General features: G+C 38.1%; 2 protein-coding genes and 1 pseudogene across 2 annotated transcripts in view; 2 read left to right on the forward strand and 1 right to left on the reverse strand.

The window, feature by feature from the left end:
* The first annotated feature begins 1285 nt into the window (after window positions 1-1285).
* Window positions 1286-24840, forward strand: LOC122086653 (calcium-dependent lipid-binding protein-like). Its single transcript, XM_042655616.1, has 11 exons — window positions 1286-1721; window positions 2559-2660; window positions 5821-5871; window positions 6456-6576; window positions 7680-7801; window positions 8346-8444; window positions 11648-11728; window positions 11818-11903; window positions 16243-16468; window positions 17922-18086; window positions 24227-24840. Exons 1-11 carry the CDS (start codon window positions 1617-1619, stop codon window positions 24617-24619), a joined length of 1551 nt encoding a protein of 516 aa, XP_042511550.1. The 5' UTR covers window positions 1286-1616; the 3' UTR covers window positions 24620-24840.
* On the forward strand, window positions 18104-24215 carry LOC122086654 (annotated as a pseudogene).
* Window positions 24841-25297: 457 nt separating the features above from the next.
* LOC122085797 overlaps window positions 25298-27374 on the reverse strand; it is a 3272-nt gene continuing 1195 nt past the window's right edge. The window contains exons 2-3 of the mRNA XM_042654380.1: window positions 26528-26643; window positions 25298-26274 (exon numbers count right to left, since the gene is read on the reverse strand). Of these exons, the coding sequence (XP_042510314.1) occupies window positions 25767-26274; window positions 26528-26643 (624 nt within the window). The 3' untranslated portion in view covers window positions 25298-25766. The remainder of the gene's footprint in view (window positions 26275-26527; window positions 26644-27374) is intronic.

Genomic DNA, 27374 nt, shown 5'->3' on the forward strand with positions numbered 1-27374 from the left:
TGTGTACCCTTAAAAAAAGGCCCTCGTGCTTCTAACGACCCTTCGGAATTTGCCCATAAATCTATATGACAGAATACAAGACATCTTCCCCTTAATAATCACCACATTGGCTCGAATCTTGTAGAGCCTCATGTAAAAATAACATATATATACATTCATCTTTGTACCTCTATAAATGTACGACCCACACCCGTTGGATGCTTGCCTCACCTTCGGGCCTTTGGGCTTTTATCCACCTTTGGGAACTAACCCATAACCCCTTGAGACGTAATATAAGACATCCTTCTACCAATAATAGATCACTAGATTGTGATTTTAAAAGTGTAGGTTAACTGTTATAAAGAATGATGCCTAAGCTTTACGATCTTATTCCTTCTTTAGATAATGAGGAAAATATTTCGTGGCCAAAGTAGATATATAAACATATCAAATTGGAATCGAATATAATACTATTCACCTCTACATCTAATTAGCTTTTGAATGGATTCAAATAATTTATGAAAATCAAAATTTTGATCACAGATTCCCCTAAATGGATACGAAAATGGGTTAGATATAGAATTTTAAATATCCATACATCTTGATAGAGATTGGAGAGTAGAGTCTTAAGCCTAGAGAGAACGACATTGTGATTTCATTGTTTGTTTCGAGTGAGGAAATACCAGAGAAGATGAAAATTCGAGAAGAACTAAATCCACTAAACAGATAAGAAGACAAATGGAATACGAATTTTCAGCTATTTTTGTTTTTGTAAAGAAGATCATCCATTTACATCCCTGAAGAAGTAAATGCCTAAGAAAACATAGTAGTGGCTGCTACGTTACGTATGGAAATATTACCAAAGATATTAATGCTTTAAAGGCACTCGGCCTTCCGGCCACGTCGTCATTTGATCTTCCTTTGGGTGGACCACTCTTCACCCACTCACTCAGAGAAAGACAGAAAGACTCCCACTGTTGAAACCACTCTAACAAGCCCGTCCAAAAACAATAATAAAGCTAAAATCCCAACCATCCAATACCCAATCTTTGTGGAAGGGGTTAAGACTTTCAAATCTCAAATCTTTCCCAAAAAATCAACGGATCCAACTTTAATGATTGTGAGTCAGTGACCCAATAATCAATTATTTCACTAATAAAGAAGATAATAATTGGATTGAAATGGAAAACTGTAAAAAAAGGGAGAAATCCCAAACAAAGATGATAAGAAAAAGAAACGAAACGAAAAGGACATGTGATTTAAGTATCAATTTAATTAAGCGTTGAATTGTCGGACTGTAACCAGAGGAAAAACAGATATGTGAATTTAATATATACCTGTTTCGCTTTTTTGTGGTCTGGGGGGAATCCATTAATGCAATTTGGAAAAGGAGAGAAACTGAATAGGAGGAGCGTGACTGATTGGTTCATTTCTTTCTTTCTTTCTTTCTTTCTTTCTCTTGATCTCCAAGTACCCTTTTTCTCTTATTCTTCTCCGCCTCCATTTCTCACATTTCTCGTGAATTTCTTAGTGTGCCAATGTGGTGTTGTTGATCTTTGAGTGGGGAAGTATTTTCTACTTCTCTCTTCCGTTTTCGGTAATTCGATTCTTTTTGCTTCGTTTGAACATCAGAGAAGATGGGTTTGATTTCTGGAATTCTAATGGGGATCGTTGTCGGCATCGCTTTGATGGCTGGCTGGCGTCACATGATGAGGTACCGCAGTACCAAACGTATTTCCAAGGTACCCATTTTCCCCCTTGCCCTCTTTCTCAATTTCCTTTGTCTCATGGATTGTAATTTTGAATGCTTTGAGAATTGGGTTTTGGTTGTTCGTGCAAATTAGTCAAAATTCTGCTGCAGTTACACACACATTTCTAGAATGGGTGATCGAACGCTTGAGATTCTCAGTAATGTGATGTTTGAGTCTTGTCTGAAATCTGAATTGGCAAGTTGGGTTCTTGAACCAGAACAAAAGACCTGGAAGTAGTACAAGTGTATTGGTCGACTATCAACTTTGTTTCTTTCTCTGCTTTTCTTCTGTCACCCTTGTTATTCTTAGTTTACCGGTCACTTTCTTTAGTGGTCTAATGAATTGTCTTGTTTCTTTTGGGGTTCTCAAATTTGTCTCCCTATCCTCCATTTGTTTGATGAAAAATAATGTATTCTTTGTTGGTTAAGAGGCTTAGAGCTCTTGCTGGTAGATGGTAGGTTCAAAGTTCTTTTCACGGAAGTGCGACCCATTCTAGTGTAACTGATGCTTTCAACTTATTCTCTTTGTTGTCTTTTCTTGATCCTTTGTCTATTCCAACTTCAAACCACTTCTTTGCGGGCAAAAATATATCCATGGGAATGATTGGTTAAACTGTTGCATGGTTGTAGATAAAATCAAGCCCAACAATCCCTTTATTGTTGCTGAATCATTAAGGCGGCTATTATTAGTTTTGTATTTGTGCTCTTTGACAATTTTTGATCTTCTTAATGCTTCTCTTCAACTATGCAATTTTTAAAGATTATTATTTTGCATGATTTTTGCAAATCATTGTTGACGCCATTGGTTATATTCTCCCCTCATCTACAGGCAGTTGATATAAAACTTCTTGGGTCCCTTAGCAGAGATGATCTGAAGAAAATTTGTGGCGACAATTATCCAGATTGGATATCTTTCCCTGTGTATGAACAGGTCTCTTCTCTTGTTTTTATTTTCTTGCTGGGATGGTTACTGATTTTTTTGAATGTCAAACTTATGTAGTCTTTTCTCATCTTCTCAACATATCTTCTCTACATAGTTTATGATCATTATTGTTAGTTTTTCATCTTTTATAATATGTCAACTATTTGAACGATTGAATTTCAGTAAAAATGCAAACTAACAATTGGTCAATTATTATGGAAACTTTTATACACATAAGGCATGTTTTTTATACAATATATGTTATAGAAATTTTTGTTATAGCTGCTTATTCTTTTATTTAATGTTCTCCCCCCCCCCCCCCCTTCCTAGTTTACCAATGTTCACTCCACATTCTCAAGTTTTGATACTTGTCGAGTGTACCAACAAACAACAAACTCAACCTTATCTCAACTTAATGGGGTCAGCTACATGGATCTGCGCAAAATAAAAAACAAGAAATGAAAATTGGAGAAAAGAAAGTAAAATGAAAGTAAAAGGGAAGAAGCCCAGCCAGCACCAACAAGTCAGGAAAATCTCAGCTAAATGGGTTGGCTATATGGATCCTTACCCTCCAATCAGCTCTATCTGAAGTCATACTTTAGGACAAGACCTAGACACTGCATGTCATTCCTGACTACTTCTCTAATGGTCATCTTAGGCTTGCCCCTAGCTCTTTTAGCTCCTTCAATTGGAATTAGATCACTCCTTCTTATTGGGGCATCCCTAGGCCTTCGTTGGATATGGCTATACCACCTCAAATGACTTTCTCGGAGCTTGTCATTAATTAGGGCAACTCCTAAATCAGTTCTTATATGTTTATTCCTTACTTTATCATTCCTAGTTTTGCCGCACATCCATCTTAATATCTTCATCCCAGCTACACATAGCTTTTCTATACGACACTTCCTAATTGCCAATATTTTGCCTCATACATCATAGCCGGTCGAACGACAGCCTTAAAGAATTTCTCCTTAAGCTTTAAAGGAATACATCGGTCACACAACACTCTGGATGCCTCTCTCTACTTCATCCATCCCACTTTAATTCTCTATAAAACCTCATCCTCTATGTCACTTTCTTTATTTATGGTTGACCCCAGATATTTGAAGTAGTCACTTTGTGGTCGCTCTCTCTCTCTCTCTCTTCAATTTTCACCATATTGTTATCTATCACAGTGTGATTAAATTACACATCAGATACTCCATCTTCGATCTACTAATCTTAAAACCTCTTGTTTCCAATGTTGATCTCCATAGCTCCAACTTAGCGTTAATCCATGCTTTTATCTCATCCACCAAAACTATATCATCGGCGAAGAGCATACACCACAGGACCTTATTTTAGATGCTCTTGGTTAATTCATCTATGATAAGCATAAACAAATAAGGGCTTAAGACTGACCCCTTGATGTAACCCAATCGTAATTGGGAATTCATTACCTTGACCTCCCCCAGATCTCACATTAGTCACCACGCCCTTATACATATCTTCAATATATCCTCATATTTATGTGACACCCCTCTTTTCACCAGAATATGTTGGATTAAATCTCTTGGAACTCTGTCATGAGCTTTTTCTAGGTCAATAAAGACTATATGGAGATCTTTATTGTCAGCTCTATATATTTCCATGAGTCTCCTCAGTAGGTAAGTAGTCATGGATCTACCTGGCATAAAACCAAATTGATTCATCAAGATATGAGCCTCTTCTCAGTCGAGTTTCAGCAACCTTCTCCCATAATTTCATAGTATGACTCATTAGTTTTATTTCTCTATAGTTATTGCAACTCTAAATATTTCCTTTATTTTTGTAGATCAAAACTACAATGCTTCTCCTCCATTTATCTGTCATTTTCTTCATGTTCAAAATCATTTTAAACAGATTGGTTAGCCAAGATACCCCACATACACATAGTCTCTTCCACACTTCTATTGGAGTATTAGGACCTATATCTGGATCTGGTGTCTTGCCTACTTTCATCTTTCTTAAGACTTCTTTAACTTTTACCACTCCAACCTTTTGTATATATCGATGACACGTGGTGTCTTGATGCATAATGCAATCTTCCGGGTCGTTCCTATTCGAACTATTTCTATTTAGTAGGTCACAAATATACTCATCCTATCTCTTCATAATGTCATCATCCCTTACCAACACTCTTCAATCAGCACTTTTGATACATCTCACATGGTCGGAGTCTCTACCCTTCCTTTCTCTCATTTTAGCTATCTTATAGATAGTTTTTTCCCCTCTTGTGTTTAGATCCATGTATAGGTCCTCATATTTCTTTGCCTTAGCTATCCCCACAATCTTTTTTGCTTCTTTTCTGGCATCATTGTACCTCTTTTTATCTTTTGTTTCTTTAGTCCATTGCCATGTCTTAAAACTAGCTTTTTTAGTCTTTATGGCTTTCTGGACCTAACCATCCTACCACCAAGTCTCCCTAGGGGCCTAACATCTACCCTTTGCTTCCCCTAGGACTTCTTTGGCAACTCTCTTAATACATGTCATCATCTTGTTCCACATCACATTGGATCCCACTTTTCTTGTTCGACCACATTATCAGTAAATGTACCTAGGGAATCTCTTTTTAATCTCCACCACCTTATCTTAGGGTACATAAGTTCTCTCATCTTACGCTTCTATGTACTAAAGCACATATCCAGGACCATCGGTCTGTGTTGGGTGGTTAGACTCTCCCCAGGAATAACCTTATAGTCCTTACACAATAGTCTGTCAGCTCCTCTTGTTAGGAAGAAATCTATTGGCTGGTATGATGCCCCACTTATTGGGTGTACCATTGTTTCAACCATATTTTCATCTTTAGTTGAAGTTTCAACTTTTCTCCACTTTATTATTTTCTTTTTCATGAAACTGAAAAAGTATCTATGGTTTGTAAAAGTGTAATCATGTCATGAGGTTGAAGATTTTTGAAACATTCAATTGTAGTTTACTTGCATTATTAATAAGTAATTACTATAACTTCAGTTGACTCTAATCCGAGCTAGTGAATGTTTGTGGGAGAACACATTTTCGAATGCTCAAGAATTTGTTAGTTAATGTTTCTTTCTGATGTATGAAGTGTTATTGCCTTGATTTTTTTTTTAATCTATTAATTATTGAGTTTTTTGTTATATATGTTTAATCCCAAATATGTTATTTCTTTCAGGTGAAATGGCTAAACAAGCAACTGGGCAAATTGTGGCCTTTTGTTGCAGAGGTAAGCTTCTCTTCCCTTTTTGCTGGATTTTCGTGAGATGCATTTTGTTTACCATTAACTTTCTATTGAATGTTATGCTTACTGCTTGATTACATACAATGCCCTTGCTTTTCTTTTTTACGTTGGTATTGTCATTCCACTGTTGGTATGTTGTCACTGAATTTGGAGCTGTTTGGAAAGATTTTTGTGTTTAAGTAAATTTTTATATCAGTGTTCCATCAACATTGATACCATGTATGATTTCAGTATTTTGCATGCATTGTTAGAACTGTAGAAGTATTGGTAAAGAGTTTGTTTAGGACTGAATTTGTTATTATTTTGCAGCAGTTTGTATGGAATGAAATACTTTCAGATGAAAAAATAAAAGGATTGGATTACTGTGGACTTCTTTGGTCTTTTCGTTGTATTTTATCGAGATACATCCTCTTTTGAATTGATGGTGTATTAAATTGGCAGTACTCTGTGGTGTCTGAATTTTGAATAGACTCTGGAAGAATTGTTTCATGACACTGTTTTTGCACTAGCATCACATCACTTTCTGATTGTAATTTGTTGGTTCAAAATTTTTACTATGTCCTTTCCAGGCAGCATCAATGGTCATAAGAGAATCTGTTGAACCACTACTGGAACAATATCGACCTCCTGGTATTACATCACTGAAGTTCAGCAAACTCTCTCTTGGAAATGTTGCACCCAAGATTGAAGGTATGAATTTACACTATTTTTTAGTTTTGCTTTTTGTCTCTGCCTTTTCAAATGCTCAATTGAACCTATCCTAGTCTACGTTATGAATTTTGTTAGCTGTGACTTGTAATCGAGGAGCTTTCTTTTTGGGGGTGGGGATCATTTAGCTGCTTATTTTGGTTGAAATATACAGTTGCTTCCTGTATTGTTTTTAATACTTAACCAGTGAGGAGTGGATAATTATACAAATAGTGTTAGCACAATTGGTGGCAAAGGTTCTAAGCGTGAGAAATTTTAATATAAATCAGAGGGTGGAAGACCAATAGGGACAAGATATTTTGTTTATTTCAATAATCAAGAGAAAGCATTAAGGTCTATTTACACCACACAAACTCCATCAAGTAGGTTTTTTTTTTTTTACTTTTTTTTTTTTTTAAATAAGCACTTCGATTATGCTTTAGTTATATCCCTCATGGTAGGATTATGTACTTGAAGGCAATTACAAGGGAGGACATGTTATTGTTCAATGTTGCAAATTTTCAGCATTGAAGAGATGGAAGGAATGAATAGTTGTGTTTAAGGGAGGTTTGGTTGAGAGTGGTCCTATCATAGGGCTGATGTAGAATGCTCAGGGCTTTGATATGGTGCTGTAATGGAAGTGTTCAATTTTTTGGCTAGAAACAAGGGGTAATTACTGAATTGGGAATTTAAGGAAGCTTAAAATTTCTCTTTCTTTTGTTTTTGGCAAAGATTTAAGATTTGAGATTGCATATCAAGCTCAACTGACCCCAATACAGATGGGCTGATATAGATCAATTCAATCTGAATTTTGGGTAATATAGTGTGTTATAGGTATGTTCATTGGTGGATCAGTCGATACACCCATTCTGGTCCTGATACTAGAAACCATGCTTTCTGGTGTGGGTTTGGGAGTTGAATAAAAGTTCCTCTGGCCTTTCTTTATTTGTCATGATGTAGCTTGGAAACCTTAGCAGCCGTGACTTTGTCTGGATCATTTTGGTTGCCAGTAGTGTGCATCTACTACTCTGACTTTTGCCAAATTGTCCTTTATACTGTTCACCTTTGACACAGATGTTACACTAAATACTGAATTATTTATGCAGGCATTCGTGTTCAGAGTCTTAAGAAAGGTCAGATCACGATGGATATTGACTTCCGCTGGGGTGGTGATCCTAGCATAATTCTTGCTGTTGAAGCAGCACTAGTTGCTTCTTTGCCCATTCAGGTTGGTAAATCGAATGTTTTGAAGAGCTTAAGTACAAGGAAGGATGCGAACATGTTTTTTTTTTTTTTTTTTTGGGGGGGGGTGGCATATGGGAACAGGTAGGATTCAGTATGGCTTTGTGTCATTCCGAATCTATGTGATTGAATTAAACTGAAGAAAAAAAGATACATTGAATAGAGGATAGGATCTACTTAAAGTATTTTAGCTGTTATAATGAATTTCGTTGTTTTCTGTAATCAAATGCTGATATGTATTTTCCATCTAAAATCAAACCCTGCCTGAAACCCTAGGTAAGTTATTTCAGGACCCCCTCAATAGGGGTGTGAGGTGCTGGTAACCCATTTAACCAGGTCCATTGTAATGCTCATGTATCTGTTATAGTGTTTACATCTCCTATTTATGCATAGAAGTGCCCTTTTTTGTTGAATATTGGCAAGTGGCTTTTAGGTTGTGCATATGCTGGATTAAATTAATTTTCCATCTTTTGTTATTCATGTATTGTGTCCTGCTTTCTTGACTATTTTGCTTGTGCTACCGGGTGCAGTTGAAGGATCTTCAAGTTTTCACTGTTGTGCGTGTTATCTTCCAACTAGCTGAAGAGATCCCTTGCATTTCTGCGGTGGTAGTTGCTCTCCTTGCTGACGTATGTCATTTTAGAACAAATTTCCTTGTCTTTCTTATTAAAGGAATATTATTTCTACCATCAATCAATTATAATTTATTCTAAATACATGAAGCTTGACAATGCAGATGGAACATGGGTATGGAGTCTTGGACTTATTTAACCCCTTATTTTTTTTTTTATGACTGTAAGGGGGGATGTTTATGTTTGCTTCTGTGATTTGTAAGAGAGAATAAATTTCCCTAATCAAAATATAGCAGATGCAGGATGCCAAAAAAATCTGTTCTGAGTATTTGTTGTGGCAATGAGTAGCCATATAACTGAACTGTCTAAGCCTCATGCAAATTACTTGGGGTTGGATCCGCATATATTTTTCTTTCATTCCATAATGCTTAGGTTGAGGTAGAGAATTGTCAAGTCCATGCTAAAGGGCTTGTTTAAAGTTTTACCGAGTGCTGGTTGGTGCCTTACACTCCAAATCTCCTCCTCTGTTTGGGCTTCGGATCACATCTGCTGAAGCTCTAGTGAAGCTAGTTGGCAGTGTTGGTGTAGTTTCACAATGTGAAGCCACCTATTTGATTATCTTTCCAATCAACGAGAGCACTAGAAGCTTTGAAAATCTCCTGTTTCTCCCTTCCAAATGGCAAATCATAGTCCATAAAATTCTACATTTCACTCTAAAAGGGCCCACTGCAAAGAAAAGGATTTTGTACACACAGTGCATGTGGTGGTGCCATCGTCGTCTACATAGTGCACCACAATGCAATCAGCAGAGCAACAATGCAAATGCCAGCTGAGTACAGAGGTGTGCAGTGTATTGGTCTGGTAGGGCATCCACAATGATGTGACAGCGTTTACAGGTATTCTGGTAGAGCTGTTAGGGGCAGACAGTTACTTGGCCGGGCAGACAGTGTAGTGGCAGTGAGTTCAGGTCCTTCAGGACATGTGGCAGTTTGACAGTGCTGGAGGGGTTTTTGGACTCATGTGATAGTGTATGCTAGGTCATTACAGAGTCATACAGTGGTTGGTTGCAAGTGGTAGCATAGGAACAGTGTACATGCACATAGCGTGGTGCATTCATAGGTTCATGCTGATGTGTCCTTTTTACAACCAAATTGAGTAGGCCAAATGGCAGAATTGGAAGAGGGCATAAACTAGAAAGTTGTGCTTCGAGTCCTCTTTCCAGTGAAATTGAGTCACCTCATTTCGAGTTCATATGAGAAAGATATAGAGTTTTCCGTATTAGTGCACATAAAAGAAGCAAATGGGTGAGTCCAAGTGTTTGTGGTCAGTACATGTGAGTACTGATGATGTGGCAAATGAATTAGGAGCCTGAATGGTGCTAGTAATGTATCCTAACTTCCCCCCGACTCCGAATGGAGAGTTTCACGGAATGAGTCTAATCCAAATAGTTGGTATTGTCCAACCTGAAAATGGAGATCTGAGTATGGGGGTTCTCAAAGGCAAGGCAATCTGAGTAGGATGGGGACTACTTGAACCACTAGCCGAATCTTCCATAGATCGACTGACCTCATACATAATGTGAAAACATACTTAGAAATGTAGGAAGTCCACACTCAATCCAAAACACATTCCCAATACTCGGGGGGAGAAAAAAAAAACCAGCAAAAGGAAAAAACACAACTTGAGAAAACCCAACTCAAATGTCCGCTTCAAAGTATAGAATTATCTCATTATCATCTCGTTACACCTCATAATATCCAAACAGAGTAGTTCACCAAAACTATGCAACTACAAACATCACACATAGTGTTTAAAATCCGAGGAAGAGCAAAAAACACCAATGCTGGTGGTACTGACAGTCCACAGGTGGTGGGTTGTGCTACAGAACTCCCTTCTTCAATGACCAAGCCCATGGGGGAGGGGGATTTAAGGGAACCCTTGGGCAATCCAAATGGGCCAATAATAAAAGGGAAATTATTACTCCTCATGGCCACAGAGGAGAGAAAGAGGAAAAAAACTGGTAGTAACCCCTTCGCTGCCTGCCCGTGTCAATTTGAGCTCCAAATGGCCACGACTTCACATGGGATCTTATCTTGGTGAGAGAGAGAGAGAGAGAGAGAGAGAGAGAGAGAGAGAGAGAGAGAGAGGAAAAAAAAACCTGGCGGTAACCCTTTTGCTGCCTGCCGTTGTCAATTTGAGCTCCAAATGGCCACAACTTCACGTGGGATCTTATCTTGGTGCTCTTATAGTCTTCATTCAACACCTATCTCATGATTTCTTCAAACTCTTCAAACACGTCACATGTGAGAGAGAGAGAGAGAGAGAGAGAGAGGAAAAAAAAAAAACCTGGCGGTAACCCTTTTGCTGCCTGCCGTTGTCAATTTGAGCTCCAAATGGCCACAACTTCACGTGGGATCTTATCTTGGTGCCCTTATAGTCTTCATTCAAGACCTAACTCATGATTTCTTCAAACTCTTCAAACACTTCACATGGTAGCCTCTTCTTTGGAACCCCTTTGTACCCTAGGGTTCCAAAGAGAGGAAATAGAAATGGGGAGCTTGTAATACGACTCTCAAACCACAATCGTGGGCTCTAATACCAAGTTGGAAACTAAAGATGCGAGTGAACAAGATGAGAAGGGAGAAGATGAGAGTAGGAAGAAGAAGAGATGGAGGTTGAAAGTTGTGGGAGATAATGGACTTTTCTCTTCTATATTGACTCACTTAACCAATAATAAAAGGGAAATTACATGCTTACTCCTCATGCTAACATAAGGTAGCTAAGAAAGGTAGAAAGGTGAAAAAGTAAAACACTATTTAACATAATATATCCCAGTACCCAAAGTACCCCTTATACATGAACTCTAACAATTGGACCTTCTTTCCATAACATCAATTGATATTATAGATGGAAGAGGGAGGAGCCTAGCTTTTCAGGATTTTCTTTAAAGCTACATTTACTGAGCAATCATGGTCATGCTTTGTATAAATTATTAAAGTCTTTTAGTGCATGTGGATAATTGAAATGGTGATAATTTTTTAACTTACCTCTTTATTGCATAGACTTTGATGTTAATTCCAACATCTTTATTCTTGTATTCAAAAACATTTGGGGGCTTCAATACTCTTTCCATTCCCCCCTTTTGGGGTGACAGATCATAATCATTTGCTTCATGAACAACTGCTACTAGATAATCTTTGACCGTTACCTTATAAAATTACTGTATAGTAAGACGACTGATAATTTATGTGTTCAATCAGCCAAAGCCTAAAATAGAATACACATTGAAGGCCGTTGGAGGAAGCTTGACCGCACTTCCAGGGATATCAGACATGATCGATGTAAGTCAAAATTTGTATTTAGATCTTTACCAGTCTTGGCAACACTTCCATATGTTCACTCAAAAAATAAATGACTTGTTCCTTGGTAGGATACTGTCGACACGATCGTCACAGACATGCTTCAGTGGCCCCACCGGATTGTTGTTCCAATTGGTGGTGTTGCTGTGGATACAAGGTAATATGAATTTGACCATTTTTAACTGGAGTCATCTCATTTTGTTTTATTGAATTCGGATTCATGTTTTATTCCTCTACCAGAACTCGAACCTTCATGCTATCGAACAAGCTTGTGAATAGTCAAATTATTCACATTTTCCCATTCGCATGGCTAGAAAACAGCTGATAACTCCCATAATTCCATCTGAAAAAGGCAACAATGTAGCACATGATGTGTTTATATACTTCAATCATTGTCGACTTTGGAGTGCAAATTCCTTTAGGTCAATTTATTGCTTTTCTGTTTTTCAATGAAAACTGGAAAATGAAGATTGCTGATCAATCTTTGAGTTCATAGACCTATTATTTTTCTTTGTTTGGCATGTTTTCCGTGACCATTTAGTTCAAATGACATCTTTTGCCATTTGTTTGGGTACTTTGCAATGCTTGCTCCTAGTTCTTGAATATTTGATTTCATGATTATGGGGGCCAAATCTAAATCCTATCTGATTCCCTTATTTTCACTGTGGTATTCTTAATTTTTGCATAAGACTCTGCAGCTTGTTTCCCTCCCCCCTCCCCCTCCCCCTCCCCCCTCTCCCCTCTCTATTCGTTAATATTGTGTTGTATGCATGATATATTCATATCTTCTATGGCCAATCCCTAAGCAGGACTGTAATTAGGACAATAAAACAGTAAATAGAATTTCTGAATCCGTCTGTCACTTTAACAGAAAGTCAACTAGGAATTCTGAATCTATACTTCTCTTATTTTCTCTAATGCCAATCTTTTGCATAGTCCTGATTGCACTTGTTCTTCATATATGCTTTCTGGTTCATCCTCTGGAAAGTTCTTCTTCAGTAGAGAGGCGGCCTTTTGCTGTTTAGTCCAGCTACATTTGTTTGGGTATATCTTACTTTAAGATAAATTGTGTACCAGGGCCTCTCTTGCTCCTTTCCTATTTACATAGATTGGATTGATCCTTAGAAGTGGTGGTTATGCTTCCTTCCCTTTTTGATCAGTTCTTTTTCATATCAAGACTTAAGAAATAAATATTAGTCTTGTGCAACCTACGGGTCTAACTCAAAGGAAATTCTATAGGGCAGCCATATGCCCGGCTATGATGTACGGGGTAGAATGTTGGGCAGTTAAGAAACGGCATGTAGATAATCTATGTATAGCAGAGATGAAAATGTTAAGATGAATTGATGCAGATAAGTCACTTGATGGGTTTATTTTATTAGAAATAAGCCTTGGGTTGGGTTATAGTGACTTATCTGCATCATGGATGTGCGGGAAAACAAGGAAGGATAAAGTAAGCGATGAACATATTAGAGAAGATTTGGGAGTTGTCCTAATCTATGATAAGCTTCGAGAAAGTCGTTTGAAGTGGTATGACCATGTCCAATGGAGGCCTATGGATGCCCCAGTAAGGAGGAGTGATCTAATCTAGATAGAAGGATTCTAAAAGAGCTAGGGGCAGGCCAAAAATGACCATAGGGGAAGTTGTGAGGAAAGATATGCTCAGATTAGGCTTTGTTGTTGTTGTTGTTGTTGTAATGCTCATTCATCTCTTTTGTATGCGTGTGAGTGTGTTGCATGCATGCGCTTGTGTGATTGCATTTGTGCATGGGGTGGGGTGAGAGTACATCTCCAAAGTCCAACCTGATGGAGGGCCAATAGAGAAAAGGGAAGAAAACCCTGAGTGAACTCAGAGTTGTAGGGGAGAAGAGAAGAATAAGGGGGAAAGGGGTCACACGATTTGCACCATACCCGGCACTAAAACCTTCAAATCAATTCATCATTTAAAATCTATCTAATACTTGGGTAACATGCCTTTATATAATAACTGAAAATTAAAACTTGCCTAATAAAAATTTAAGACCAAATTAGCAACTTCTAATTTGCTTCCTAAGTTCTCACTAATAAAATTAGAGACAAAATAGAACTCAAATTGGTAACTCCCTAATTGACTATCAATTACCCAAATTAAAAGATTGCAAATAATCCCCAAATAAAATAAAATCCTAAATATCCTAATGAATCCAATCGGGCCCGGTTCATCTCAGTTGAGATTTCCTGAAGGGTTCAACCACAATTCTGCATCAACTCCCCCGATGTTGAGAAAAACTCGTCCACGAATTTAAAGAAGGAGAGGATCAACACCACTCGATCAACATCCACGACCATTAGCTTTGATGGGGCTATGATCCAGCACATTGTGCTTCATCTGTCACGGTCTCCTAATGGTCACCAATGAATGATATGACTTTGATTGGAATCTGATGTTGGGGTTTCACAATTGAAAGTGGACAATCGATCAGTTCTTTAGATGCAACCTTGATCGGACCGCTAAGTTCATCTTGATCGTCACATCTAGTGTCAACCAACTTGTCTACCACTGACCAGTCCTCGATCATGTTGCACACCTTATCACATAAGCATTTGGTACTTTCAGTAAGTTTTTGAAAATCTGATCGAAGTTCCTGAGATTCCGATCGAAGTTCCTTCATTCCATCATTAAATTTCTTCTTAAGTTCCTCAATAAGAGTAATAAATTCAAGGGGAAATGCCATTAGAGTAAAGGATTTCGTAGGAAATTTGTTCTGATACCACTTGATAGAGGGCCCGTAGAGAAAAGGGAAGAAAACCCTGAGTGAACTCAGAGTTGTAAGAGAGAAGAGAAGAATAGGGGGGAAAGGGGTCACACGATTTGCACCATACCCCAACACTAAAACCTTAAAATCAATTCATGATTCAAAATCTGTCTAATACTTGGGTTACATGCCTTTATATAATGACTGACAATTAAAACTTTCCTAATAAAAGTCTAAGACTAAATTAGCAACTTCTAATTTGCTTCTTAAGTTCTCATTAATAAAATTAGAGATAGAATAGAACTCAAATTGGTAACTCCCTAATTGACTATCAATTACCTAAATTAAAAGATTGCAAATAATCCCCAAATAAAATAAAATCCTAAAGATCCTAATGAATCCAAAAATCCAATCGGACTCGGTTCATCTTAGTTGAGATTGCCCGAAGGGTCAACTCGATTCAACCTTGATTCTGCATCAACTCCCCCGATGTTGAGAAAAACTCGTCCATGAGTTTTAAAGAAGGAGAGGATCAACACCACTCGATCAACATCCACGACCATTGGCTTTGATGGGGCTATGATCCACCACATCGTGCTTTCATCTGTCACGGTCTCCTGATGGTCACCAACGAATGATATGACTTTGATTGGAATTTGATGTTGGGGTTTCACAATTGAAAGTGGACAATCGATCAGTTCTTTAGATGCAACCTTGATCGAACCGCTAAGTTCATCTTGATTGTCACATCTAGTGTCAGCCGGCTTGTCTACCATTAACCCATCCTCGATCATGTTGCACATCTTATCACATAAGCATTTGGTACTTTCAATAAGCTTTTGAAAATTTGATCGAAGTTCCTGAGATTCCGATCGAAGTTCCTTCATTCCATCATTAAATTTCTTCTTAAGTTCCTCAATAAGAGTAATAAATTCAAGGGCAAACGCCATCGGAGTAAAGGATTTCGTAGGAATTTGCTCTGATACAACTTGATAGAGGGCCCGTAGAGAAAAGGGAAGAAAACCCTGAGTGAACTCAGAGTTGTTGGGGAGAAGAGAAGAATAGGGGAGAAAGGGGTCACACGATTTGCACCATACCCGGCACTAAAACCTTCAAATCAATTCATCATTCAAAATCTGTCTAATACTTGGGTTACATGCCTTTATATAATAACTGGAAATTAAAACTTGCCTAATAAAAATATAAGACTAAATTAGCAACTTCTAATTTGCTTCCTAAGTTCTCACTAATAAAATTAGAAATAGAATAAAACTCAAATAATCAAATTGGTAACTCCCTAATTGACTATCAATTATCCAAATTAAAAGATTGCAAATAATCCCCAAATAAAGTAAAATCCTAAAGATCCTAATGAATCCAAAAATCCAATCGGACCCGGTTCATCTCAGTTGAGATTGCCCGAAGGGTCAACTCGGTTCAACCTCGATTCTGCATTACAACCTTTACAAGGATCTGATAATTGTGAGGTGATATTGTATTCTTTATATAGAATTAGGAATTTTCCAGCTTTGAGAGTGATGTTTCTTTTAGAAAGGAAATGACATTTTTAATCATTTAAGTTTAAAAAAAAAAGCAATTTTTCATTAAATTGACTTTGTCATTCTCTGTTGTGTTGCTTGTTTGATTATTGTTTCATCTATGAGAAATTGTCCTAGTTCACATTGACTGAAAGATGTCTCCCCAGCTTCATATTTATTTCATAGGTGTGATTTTTAATGTTTCTTCTTGTTCATTATGCAGTGAATTAGAGCTTAAGCCACAAGGGAAGCTTATAGTTACTGTTGTTAAAGCGACTGAATTGAAGAATATGGAAATGATAGGTAAATCAGATCCATACGTGGTTGCATATGTTCGACCTCTATACAAGGTTAAAACAAAGGTCATTGACAACAACCTCAATCCTGTATGGGATGAAACATTAGAGATGATTGTTGAAGACAAGGAAACACAATCAACAATCTTTGAGGTTTCAATCAAACTCACTCTCATCCCCATTCTTGGATCTTATGTTTCCTTCTTTCAACAGTTATATTGCTGTATCAGATTGATATCTTGGAACTTCTCGGATGGAAAAAAGAAAAAAAATTGGCTTTCTTGTGGAACTGTATCGGAACTGTATCTATCTTCTATGCTTAAGAAAGTCCTATATATATTACTGGCCATCTTGGAGGTCCAGGAATTATATTGCAAGATTCTATTTATGCTATTTTCCTCCTCATTGGGCCTCATTAAGAATTTAGTCTTTTTGTATATGCATCATTATGATAGGGTTACCATCAATACCCATTTTCCTTCCAATTATTTGCTTTAAAGAAGGGCCTGCTGATGAGGAAGGCTTTCTTATACATGTTCTTATAAAGAAATTGTTTTGCATATTCTGAAACAATTATGTCCTCATCATGATCTTATATTATTAAAAATTAGTGACCACAACATCAGATAATTTTCTGAACCAGCATTTCATGGCACATGGATCTGGTTAACTGGTATTTGTTTCACCAGTTCTCCTGCCTTTCCCTCTATGGGCTTACTGATCTGCCGCCATAATCTGTTTGTCTGTCTGAATATTCTAGAAAGATACTCCACAGGAAAATTAGTCAGGATTTATTATTGTTGATTCTTCTGATATACTTGTATTTGTCTCTTTTAACTCCTCTTAAACCCACGGATTCAAGCATAGCTTACTCTGATGGTAATGAATTTCATTTAAAAAGGGTGTACACAGTGCACAAGGCTCCTGCCACTGCGGGGGGGGGGGGGGGATCATAATGTACGCAGCCTTACCCCCACTTTGCTGAGAGGCTGTTTCCGACTCAAACCCGCGGCCACTAGGTCGCAATGAAGATACCTTACTGTTGCGCCAAGGTCTGCCCTGTAGTGCATTTCAGTTATAAGCCTTAATTTATCAAAATTATTTTGCTTCAAAATAAAGGATTGTTGGATTATATTCCTTATTGGCATCCTGAGTGCAAATAATGGTTTGAGGAAAGTTGTCCATCTCTTACATGTATCATTTATATGATATGGAGAACAATTGTCCACCAAAGACTTTACCTTGGTTGGTGTCAATCCATCATCCCAAAGCTCATCGCTACTGAGATTTATGTCATTGGCTTTGGACCAGGATGAATATAACTTATTTCAAGAAATTCTAGTCTTTCCAATTTATTATTTGCCAATTACAAATACATTCCTAAATATTCTTAAACAACTAAAGAAAACTGTTTCTGGCAAATGGTGTAGTCATCTTCAATATCTGTACACAGATAAAATTGCCTATTTTTGAGGGAAAACCTTTTAGGTACACTATCTTTTTTAAACAGTTTGAATTAAAAAAAATATTTTTCACCCTTTGGTATGATAAACTTGTTGATGGAGCGACAACCTACTCAAATAATTTTTGTAAATCCTAACAACAGGTTTTTGATGAAGATGTTGGACAAGACAAAAGACTGGGCATAGTAAAATTACCTTTGATTGAGTTGGTACCTGATACTCCAAAAGAAATTGATCTGAGATTGATGCCAGCGCTTGATATGCTAAAAATTAAAGATAAGAAGGATAGAGGAACTCTTACTGTTAAGGTAAAAATATCCGATCTTATAATATTAAATCTTTGCAAACTTGTAATCAGCAATTATTTTTCGAGTGGCATGTCATTGCTTTACCTTTATGTTTCAAATCTTAATTTTGAGCTCTTTATGTGCATTATTTGTGTGTGTGTGTGCTTTTTTTTCCTCTTCTTTCTATGTTCTGCTTTTGTAAAACTACCAAAAGCGCGGTCCAAAATTTTGACTTATTTTGCTGGTACTTGGTTATTGGCCTTTGTTTTAAGTGCTTTTGCTTGTAAAGGGCCCAATTATAAGGTCCAAATTTTAGGTCCATAGGCGTACAGAACATTAATGTCTTAAGCATAGTTGTCAAGGAATCCCTATGGGTCCATCCAAGCACCTTGGTCGCCTTGCAAGTTGCATCCAGGCCCCCTCCAACGCCTTGGGTCGCCTATACCCGTGACAACTGTGGTCTTAAGTGTTGAGTTAGACTAGGATGCTTACTAGTTAGATATGTTCTGTTTAAGTCCATTAGGTTACTTAGTGGTTATTAAATTTTGTTAGAATTTGTTTCAAGTGTTTGAAGTTTACTAGGTTTCTACTTTTGAGTTTTTTTTTTTCAATACAAGTGAATAGAATTTATATGGGTAAGTCATTACCCACAGATGCTGTTCACAGTCCCAGAACAGCCCTCCTATCTCCTCTTTCGTCTCTTCCTTATTCTCTATTTTTCACCATCGCAGGTTGCTGGAATACCAAAAACCAGCAAGTTTCTCAGCCTTGTATCAACAGAGAATTTCCTTAAAATTGGGCCTGTGATGCAGAAAACCGGATTGTTAATTCCTAATCTAGGATCAGGATTGTCTTGCTGCATAAAAAATCTTGGATAATATATGTTGGTGCTAAAAGTATATCTTTTTGTTCAGTCACCTGTGTAGGGATATAGAAAAGGGTACAGAAGTACAGAACACAGACGAGCATGGGGATTACACTTTGACAAGAAAAGAGTGACACAATCAAGAGTACATTATAAGAAAAATTATCAAGTGGTAAAGAAGTAGAACGTGGCTAGGAGTTACATACTTCACATTCTTCCAACTATTCAATGGTTTCAATGAGAAAAAAATCCTTCTGCATGATATTAAAAACATCTTGTTAAGCCTTTTTAATGTTGTAGCTCTTGGAACTTGGAAGGATATATGAACTCTTCCCCCACCCCACCCCACCCCAACCCAACCCAACCCCACAAGAAAAAAAAGAAAAAAGAAAAAAGGAGGGGGGGGGGGATTGGATGTAGGATGGGTATGAAATCTACTACAATAAGCAGGAGGGGAGAAAGCTAGGGTATATAGGGGTATACATGGGGTTTTATGGTTGGGGTTTGTACATGAGCATTGGACTGAAAGGGTTGGTCACTCGGACCAATGGTGGTGTTTGGTTGTGATAGATTCCTTCAAAAAGGTTGTGTAGTTCATATTCATACAACTAATTAATGGTCTCAACAAGTAGGACTAAGCCTTCTGCAAGATATTCGAAACATCTTTTGAAGTCCTTTACCCTCTCCCCCCTGCTCCAACGAAATTGCATACAATGCCACTGTGCTGCAGCATGACTTGCAGCACGACAGAGGGGTGGTGCATAGTGCGCGACGGTGAAGGTGAGAGGCCTCAGGTCCTGGCAACCATAGGCCAATAACTTAATAAGGATGAGATAGTGCTGGTGATGTAGAAGTAGAATCGAAGAGAACTACCCCCAATATGTTAAACCCCAAACAAGACAAATAATACCCCCAACAGGTAGCTTAGTAAAACTCAGAAATAGAACTTAGGAGATAAGGTTAAAACCAGAATTAATCCCACAAAGACTTAATAGCAAAACAGCACCCAAATCCCAATCAAAACTCAACCCTAGGAGAGAGAAATATTCCTGTGGCTAGGGTATGGAGCAATACCTGCGGCTGGACCAGGAGACCTCTGATTGAGCTATACTTTGGATCGATGGAAGCCCTTGATGAGAGTATAAAAACCTGTAAATATGAAGCTGTTCTGATGGCTGATTGAGAAGATATGATTCTTCTTGAATTCTGACCTAAAAGAGAGAATGGGCAGAATTCTGTAGGAACAGTAGCACAGAAGTATCAGATGGTCTTCCAGGGATGATCGCTTGGTCCTCTTACAGTGTAGAACCAATCCTCCAAAGGTCTTACAGATCTGATCCCAGACTTGGTAGTAAAGAGGATCGATTGACCTCAAGATCAAAGATTCTTTGAGGGGCGATCTTAGGATCAGGTCGGAGGTCTTTTTAAATTGATAAGGCAGTAACAGTGAGCAAACAGAAAAATACTTGCAGGACAATAAGAAGAAGAAAAAAAAAAAAAAATAGATGGAGGGTTGAGAAGGATGAAAGAGAAGAAAGGAATGGGTATCTCACCCCTCAGGTTTTGGGTATCACACCCCTCAAAGGTTTAGATATGTCACCTCTCAATAACAGCTTTTTAGTTAAAGAGTAATCACTCAATAATTCATTCATTCAAATCTGAGCAATTAGAGTACATTAGCTCCTCTAAATGAAGAGGGCAGGATAGTAATCAAACTATAATCAGGAGTTAGTTTCCAAATAGGACTAGACACTCCTAGTACAACTAGGACTTGAAATAGACTAGGATTATAACTCCAACATGGAGTAGGATTGACTAACTAATAGTCCATATAGGACATTACAATCGATGAGCCCAATGGGCCTTTATTGAATTAAAGCAACTTAAATAAAAACACTTAATACAAATCCCGTTTTTCTACTTTTTACCCATATTTTAGGCCCATTAAAGTGGCCCATTACAAGTAAAACTCATGGGATCAAAGGCCCAACATATACATAACCCAACCCAAGGCTTATTTGCAATATAATAAGTTCATTAAGTGACTTATCTACATCAGATGGTTTCTGATTTCCAGCAATAAGCATGTAGCAAAAAAAGTAGGGTATGCAAGGGATTCTACGATTGCAGGTTGTACATGAACAGGGGACTGAGAGGGTTAGTTGTTTGTATAGATGGAGGCGTAAGATTGGGACAGATTGGATTCTCCAATCCATTGGCTGGCTGTTCAGGAGAGAAAGTGTAGGTCATGGGTTATGAACGAGGTAATCTGACATAAGCTTGAGGACCAGAATTGGGTCAAACCACCCCCCATCCTTTTTGTCTTGCTGCTTTACTCCTGAGTTCTTTCTCCAGACCACTCAAATTCAATTCAGTCAACTGATCCTATGGTTTGGTTTTTATGTGTACAAACTCCAGTAAAAGGTAGACAACATAATGGACACCCCATTAGCTTAAACTGCTGAAGCAAGGTTTTAAGTGTCCTTCCGTATCCTTTGATACTAACCAATACATATCATATCTCTAAGGTACTGATACAATACCTAAAAGAATTTGGTATTAGTATATGTAAGAAACCTCATCATTTTTTATAGGGAAATTAACAGGGCACCCCCTAGAGAATGCCACTATTAGAAAGACACCCCCTGCATAATTCCTAATTATTAGTCTCTATTAAGTGAGGCTATGAAATGACGATTTTACCCTTTTGACTAAAACACATAACCCAACCTATTTTACACTAACCCCCAAATACCCCTCACTTTCACCATGGGTACCAATATTCCTTCTTTGTGTTCAGTTTCCTAGTTCCTGAGCAACAGTTTCATCCCCAACTGTGAAGAGCAGAGGCGGCTATACAATTTTCAGCTTGTATGAGTCTTGAAGGCTGCTTCACTTCACACATTCAGGGATTAAAGCTTATTTGAAATGGGAGCAATGTGTAAGGGAAAGGGTTCAGAAGCTATAAGGCCCTTGCAGAACCCATGTCAGAAATTGTCCAACAACTTCAATCTTCTCTAATACAATCACAAACACATGGATTGCTTTCAGGTTGCAGTGTGCTTATTGAAGCTGAACCTTAACAAGCCAATCGTCTAAATATGGCATGTTTTGGCAAGCCCATTGTCACAGCCGAGAAAGATAAGCAGTCAGCAGTGGAATCAATTGGGTTTTGAGAAGGCCTTCTACCTCTGTCACTCTTTCAAATGTCTGAAATTGTAGGGGTGGAAGATAATTGTGCAAAGAATGAAGAAGAGCTATGGAAGTACATGAATTCTAAGAGAACAGAATTCCCTGTTTTTTATTAAGTTTATTATCATCTTTGGATGAAAAATTGGGCTGTTCGGCAAGGTTCTCAGTATGGTGTGGATTTTGTTGCTTACCATCACAATCCGGCTCTAGTGCATTCTGAATATGCGGCGGTTGTTCCGGTGATAATGCGAATAGGCGATTGAGGGTCTGATATGGAAGGGACCATTAGGCTCTGTGGTAATGTTGCCTAAACATTGTCGGTTCATACTGTCAAGAGTAATGTCTCTGATTCAGATTTCCTTTATGTTTGGAACAGTATAGCACTGAGAAAGTAATTGTCAGCAACCCATTGGTCTTTGTCATCATCGCTGTGTCGTACCCTTCTCATGTTCACTGCTTCGTTCCACATATCTTTTCTGTCGTCACTGTGTCATACCCTTCTCATAGTTGGCTTACTTTGCTGTTGGCTCTGGTTTCCAATTTAAGAAAGGTTTCTCACATTTATACTACTAGGAAGGATGGAGGAACCCCGCCCGGCCAACCAGCTAACTTGATTGCTCTGCAGGAGAAGAAAACTTGTTTCACCTGCAAAGAAGAAGCACAGAGGGGTTAGGGTTGAGAAGAAGCACATACATGTCTCAATTTGGGGAAGAAGCTGTGCAGACCTCCTTCTCCCGTTGCCGCTCGTTGCCGGTTTGTAGCCGCTGCTCTTCACGGAGAGAAATCGCCGATGCTCATTATGATTTGGGGATGAAGGAGCTCAGTATCGATTTGGGGATGGAGGTCTCTTTCCATTTGGGGTTAGGGGGTTAAGAGAGGGTATTAGGTACTTCACATTTAGAAGGGTATTTTGGCATTTAGGAAAAAATATACCAGCTGATGTTAGTAATTAAGGTATATTCCGTGACAGAGATTGACAGTAGGGGGTGTGAGTGTAATTTGGAATTATGCAGCAGGGGGTGTCTCTCTAATAGTGGCATTATCTAGGGGGTGACGCTATAAATTTCCCTTTTTCATATAATCAATTAAATGCACTTGTATTGTTGTACTTTCTTCTTCTTTTCATACATGATATATTTTACATTTTACTTATTTACAATGTTTGATGCTTCAAAACTGTATTTTGCATATATCCTAAGCATTTCCATATGTATTTTTCCATATATATCTTTAGCCTATCTTGGTCTCTCTGATCCGATACAATTTCTCTCTTAAAATCACCTTTCCGATACGATACCCAATACCGATACTTTAAACCTTAGGCTCACGGACCATAACCATCATCCAATGACTGGACATAGACTCAAGGTTTCAAGTAGCAGGATTGCATCAGAGTGGAATCGGCTGGCTACAATCCATCTGATATTTGCTGATAGTCCTCTGAATCTGCGCAATCAGGCTGGATTGGTAGATCTGTCTATTCCAACTTGTTATACTGAGTTTAAATCCTTGCAAATACTCTCTTATTATTAAAAAACAATTACAAGTATAACCTTGTTTGTAAACAAAATTACAATAATAACCTTCAATTCCTATGCCTAGATGTTGGCTTCTCTTGGATTTTGGAAATGGCTAAAATATAAAACAGTGATCAAAATTATCAGGGATCTATGGAGTGCGTCAATCATATGTACGGCTGTTTCTTTTTTGTGGTTCTATTGTCAGGTTGTCAATCCATCCCAAATGCCTAATTGATAAAGACTCCTTTATCACCACCTCACCACCTCAACTCTTTAACTTGTTTGAAAGATTTTACTTGATAGTGGGAAACATTGTGCGATAATATAGTATTTAACCACTTCTTATGAGACAAGGGTTGGGAATGACAACCATAAACCATCCATTTTATCACAGGAGCTAGCATCAGAGAGGGGTCAGAACTTAGAAGAGACAATAATGATTATTTATCTTATTAGTTTCACATAAACCATCCATTTTATTACAGGAGATAATAGTTTTCTTTCATATCATTTGTGGATTTCTTTGTTTCAAGTCTTCCTCTTGGACAAAAATTAATGAGTTTTGGATGTGGAGGGGCATACAGGTCTTGTACCATGAGTTCAACAAGGAAGAGCAGTTGGCAGCCCTTGAAGATGAGAAGAGGATCCTAGAGGAGAGAAATAAACTGAAAGAAGCAGGTGTGATAGGAAGCACAATGGATGCAGTTGGTTCCGGGGTTGGGATGGTGGGGAGTGGCATTGGGGCTGGAGTAGGGCTGGTTGGGACTGGCATTGGGGCAGGAGTAGGGCTTGTTGGAAGCGGCATTGGTACAGGAGTTGGGTTTGTTGGGAGTGGTCTTGGTGCTGTGGGCAGTGGCCTCAGCAAGGCTGGAAAGTTCATGGGCAGGACCATTACAGGGACATCAAGCAGCTCCAAGAGGAGTGGTACCAGCACTCCTGTAACAGCACAAGAAAATGGTGGTGCAAAGCCAGCATGAGCTTTCATATCTAGTCTTAGCCTTTGGTATCTGTGACACACCTTTTGATTTGTACTATTTTAGTTTCTTAAATGATTAGTCAAAGATTTGAATTCCTTTTCTTCGCTCTGTTTACCTCTCTTAGATCCCTATTGTTTAGTTTGGAAATGAACGACATGTATTTTACATTCATCTAAATCAGTTTCATCGTCAGCCTGATCCCAAGGTTGTTTTCTGTGTTACTTTGGTACTTTAATTTTTCATGAGAAACACACTATTTTTTTGGGTGAAGAGGAACTGCAAACTGAAATCTAACAGACATTAATACTCCCCCTTCTATAGGCCGAAACTGAAAATGCCACTGCTTTCATTATGATCCTCCTCTACCTCCATTAATGCCTACATTGATGGTTAGAGGGAAACTGCCTCCACTGAATAAATACTCCATACTCAGCACATCTTGTATAGATCTAAATGTTTTTTTTATTTAGTTTTACGTCAAATAAGATAGCACAGAGATCCCACGTCCAAGTATTTTCGTCCTCCATTTTCTGCAAATCCTTCATTTGTTGGGAGTTGGTCCATATCTCCATATATCTGCTGCCGCCATTGTTAGTATTCTGATCATTCCCAGTTAGGTAAACAATTAACCATGACCTTTGTGTCCTGCCACTGTAGGAATTCCAAACTAAACACAAATTGAGGAATTATAAATCTTAAATTCATTTAAAAACCTTTCAAATACAACAATCCCACACTACTGAGGTTACAATCAGGAAAATATATGAATGCGACTCCAAAAAATACACTTGTCTTTTTTTCAATTTGCTGGTCAGCCCCACTCCACTTGGCTAAAAGCTTAATGTCTTAAATCATAAGAAGCAAACCCTTCTGCGACAGAAACACAAGTCATTGATACAGAGGAGCCTAGAAATAAAACCATGTAAAATAAAGTGACAGACAACACTAAAGCAGAAAGAGCTATTGGTAGTAGTTGGAGCTTAAAACCATCCAACAAGTGGTTTCGCATGATCTCTCATTGATCATCAAATCCATCAAATCCCATTTCAAACTTGCAGCGCATGGTAAGCCAGTCTTGTCAATACATAACAGTTTGGTAACGCGGCTAAACAATGAGACAACAGACGGAGGCTTGTGCACCAGACTATCAACCAAAACCAGGAGGCACATCAGGATCTTCATCACTACCATCACATGTTTGCTGGTGACATAATATTGGACCAAAGCCAGGTGGGACACTGGGATCACTATCATCCGGCTGCAACTCTTCATGCATATGATGTGGTTCTTCCTTCTGTCCTGCATGTTTTTCTTGGTGATGCACAGGAAGTTGCAGGTGTTCTTTTGGTTCTTCACATTGGTTTTTGGCTTGCTCATGATTGGGTGGGGAGAAACCAGGTGGTTCTTTTGGATCACTGTCTGATGATGTATCATCTCTTCCAGAGATAGATGCTGTGAGTGGATCGTTTATGGCAGCTTGTTTGTCAACTGATCTCGGGTCACTGGCAAGGGATGACATGTCCACTTCCTTCCCTTTTGGGTTAGCTAACTTATCATACACAGATTTTACTGTATCTGTAATCTCACTTTTCATGCCATCCCCTGATCTGATCACAGTCCACAACCCATCAGAAATTTGGGCCATCACTTTGTCGCTGTAGACACCATAAACAAGTCAATAGCTTACTTACGTGGAAATCTTTCTGCAAAGCAAACAAAGTTATTTATATGATTGATGGCTTAATTTATAATGCAGTTGAGTTTTGCAGATATGAATCATACAATTACATAAAACCACCAAGGTACTTGCAGAAGCCTTGGAAAATTATAAATTGGGGTGGGGCTGGGTGTGGGGGTGGGGGAGGAGAGAGCCAATTGAAAAGCAGAGCAAGTATATACCCCACCTACCCAATCTCTTCATGAATGGCATCAGAAAGTTGTCTAGGTTTCAAATTTTCAGCTCCTTGGCTATTAAGTGCTTCTGACTGCTTAACCATTGAAATAATATTATTACGCAAGTCTTCCTGCAGGAAATTTCTCGTCAGAAATAATGATTTGTGAACTTGATCACACATGCACACGGTACATTCTTACTGAACAAATTTATTGATGCCATTTACAGTTCACCACTATTAGATCAGAATGTTCAACTCTGCATCGTACCAAATTATGTTGTTATAATAATCCAATTTTGCATACAAGTTTAGCACAGCTGTAAAATAAATCAAGAAAACATTTTATTCCTTGTACATGGCACCTAACTGTCATTACTATAGATGTTTCCCTTTTAGCATAAAAATGAAGGCAATAACAATTGAAAGGTAAACATTGCGGGTCAATAATAATTTCCTTTCCCAAAATGGATTGATGTGGAACACCCAAAGAAAACAATAGCAAGAAGTACCCACTATTATCTGTTTTCAATAATTTCATTGGCAACCCTAATACATTTCTATCACAGATTTTTCCAATTTCCCTAGCTCTGGTTGCAAGGGAAATTAAACGGAAAGGAAGTGAAAATTTTCAAACTTGAAAAAGAAACTTTTGTAATCATTACCCAGCATTCACATCCAAGGGATTTGGATGCAATTAACATTTAGTTACCAAATATGGAATGATTCGGAGTTAATGATATAATCATGTGGAAGGTATTTGGATGCAAAGTAAAGTGACATTAATAACCAAATATGGAATGATTTGGAGTTAATGATAAAATCATGTGGGGTAATGCCATTTGGTCTCCCCCCCCCCCTTT

This window comes from Macadamia integrifolia, chromosome 8 (assembly GCF_013358625.1).
Source record: "Macadamia integrifolia cultivar HAES 741 chromosome 8, SCU_Mint_v3, whole genome shotgun sequence".
Lineage (NCBI taxonomy): Eukaryota > Viridiplantae > Streptophyta > Magnoliopsida > Proteales > Proteaceae > Macadamia > Macadamia integrifolia.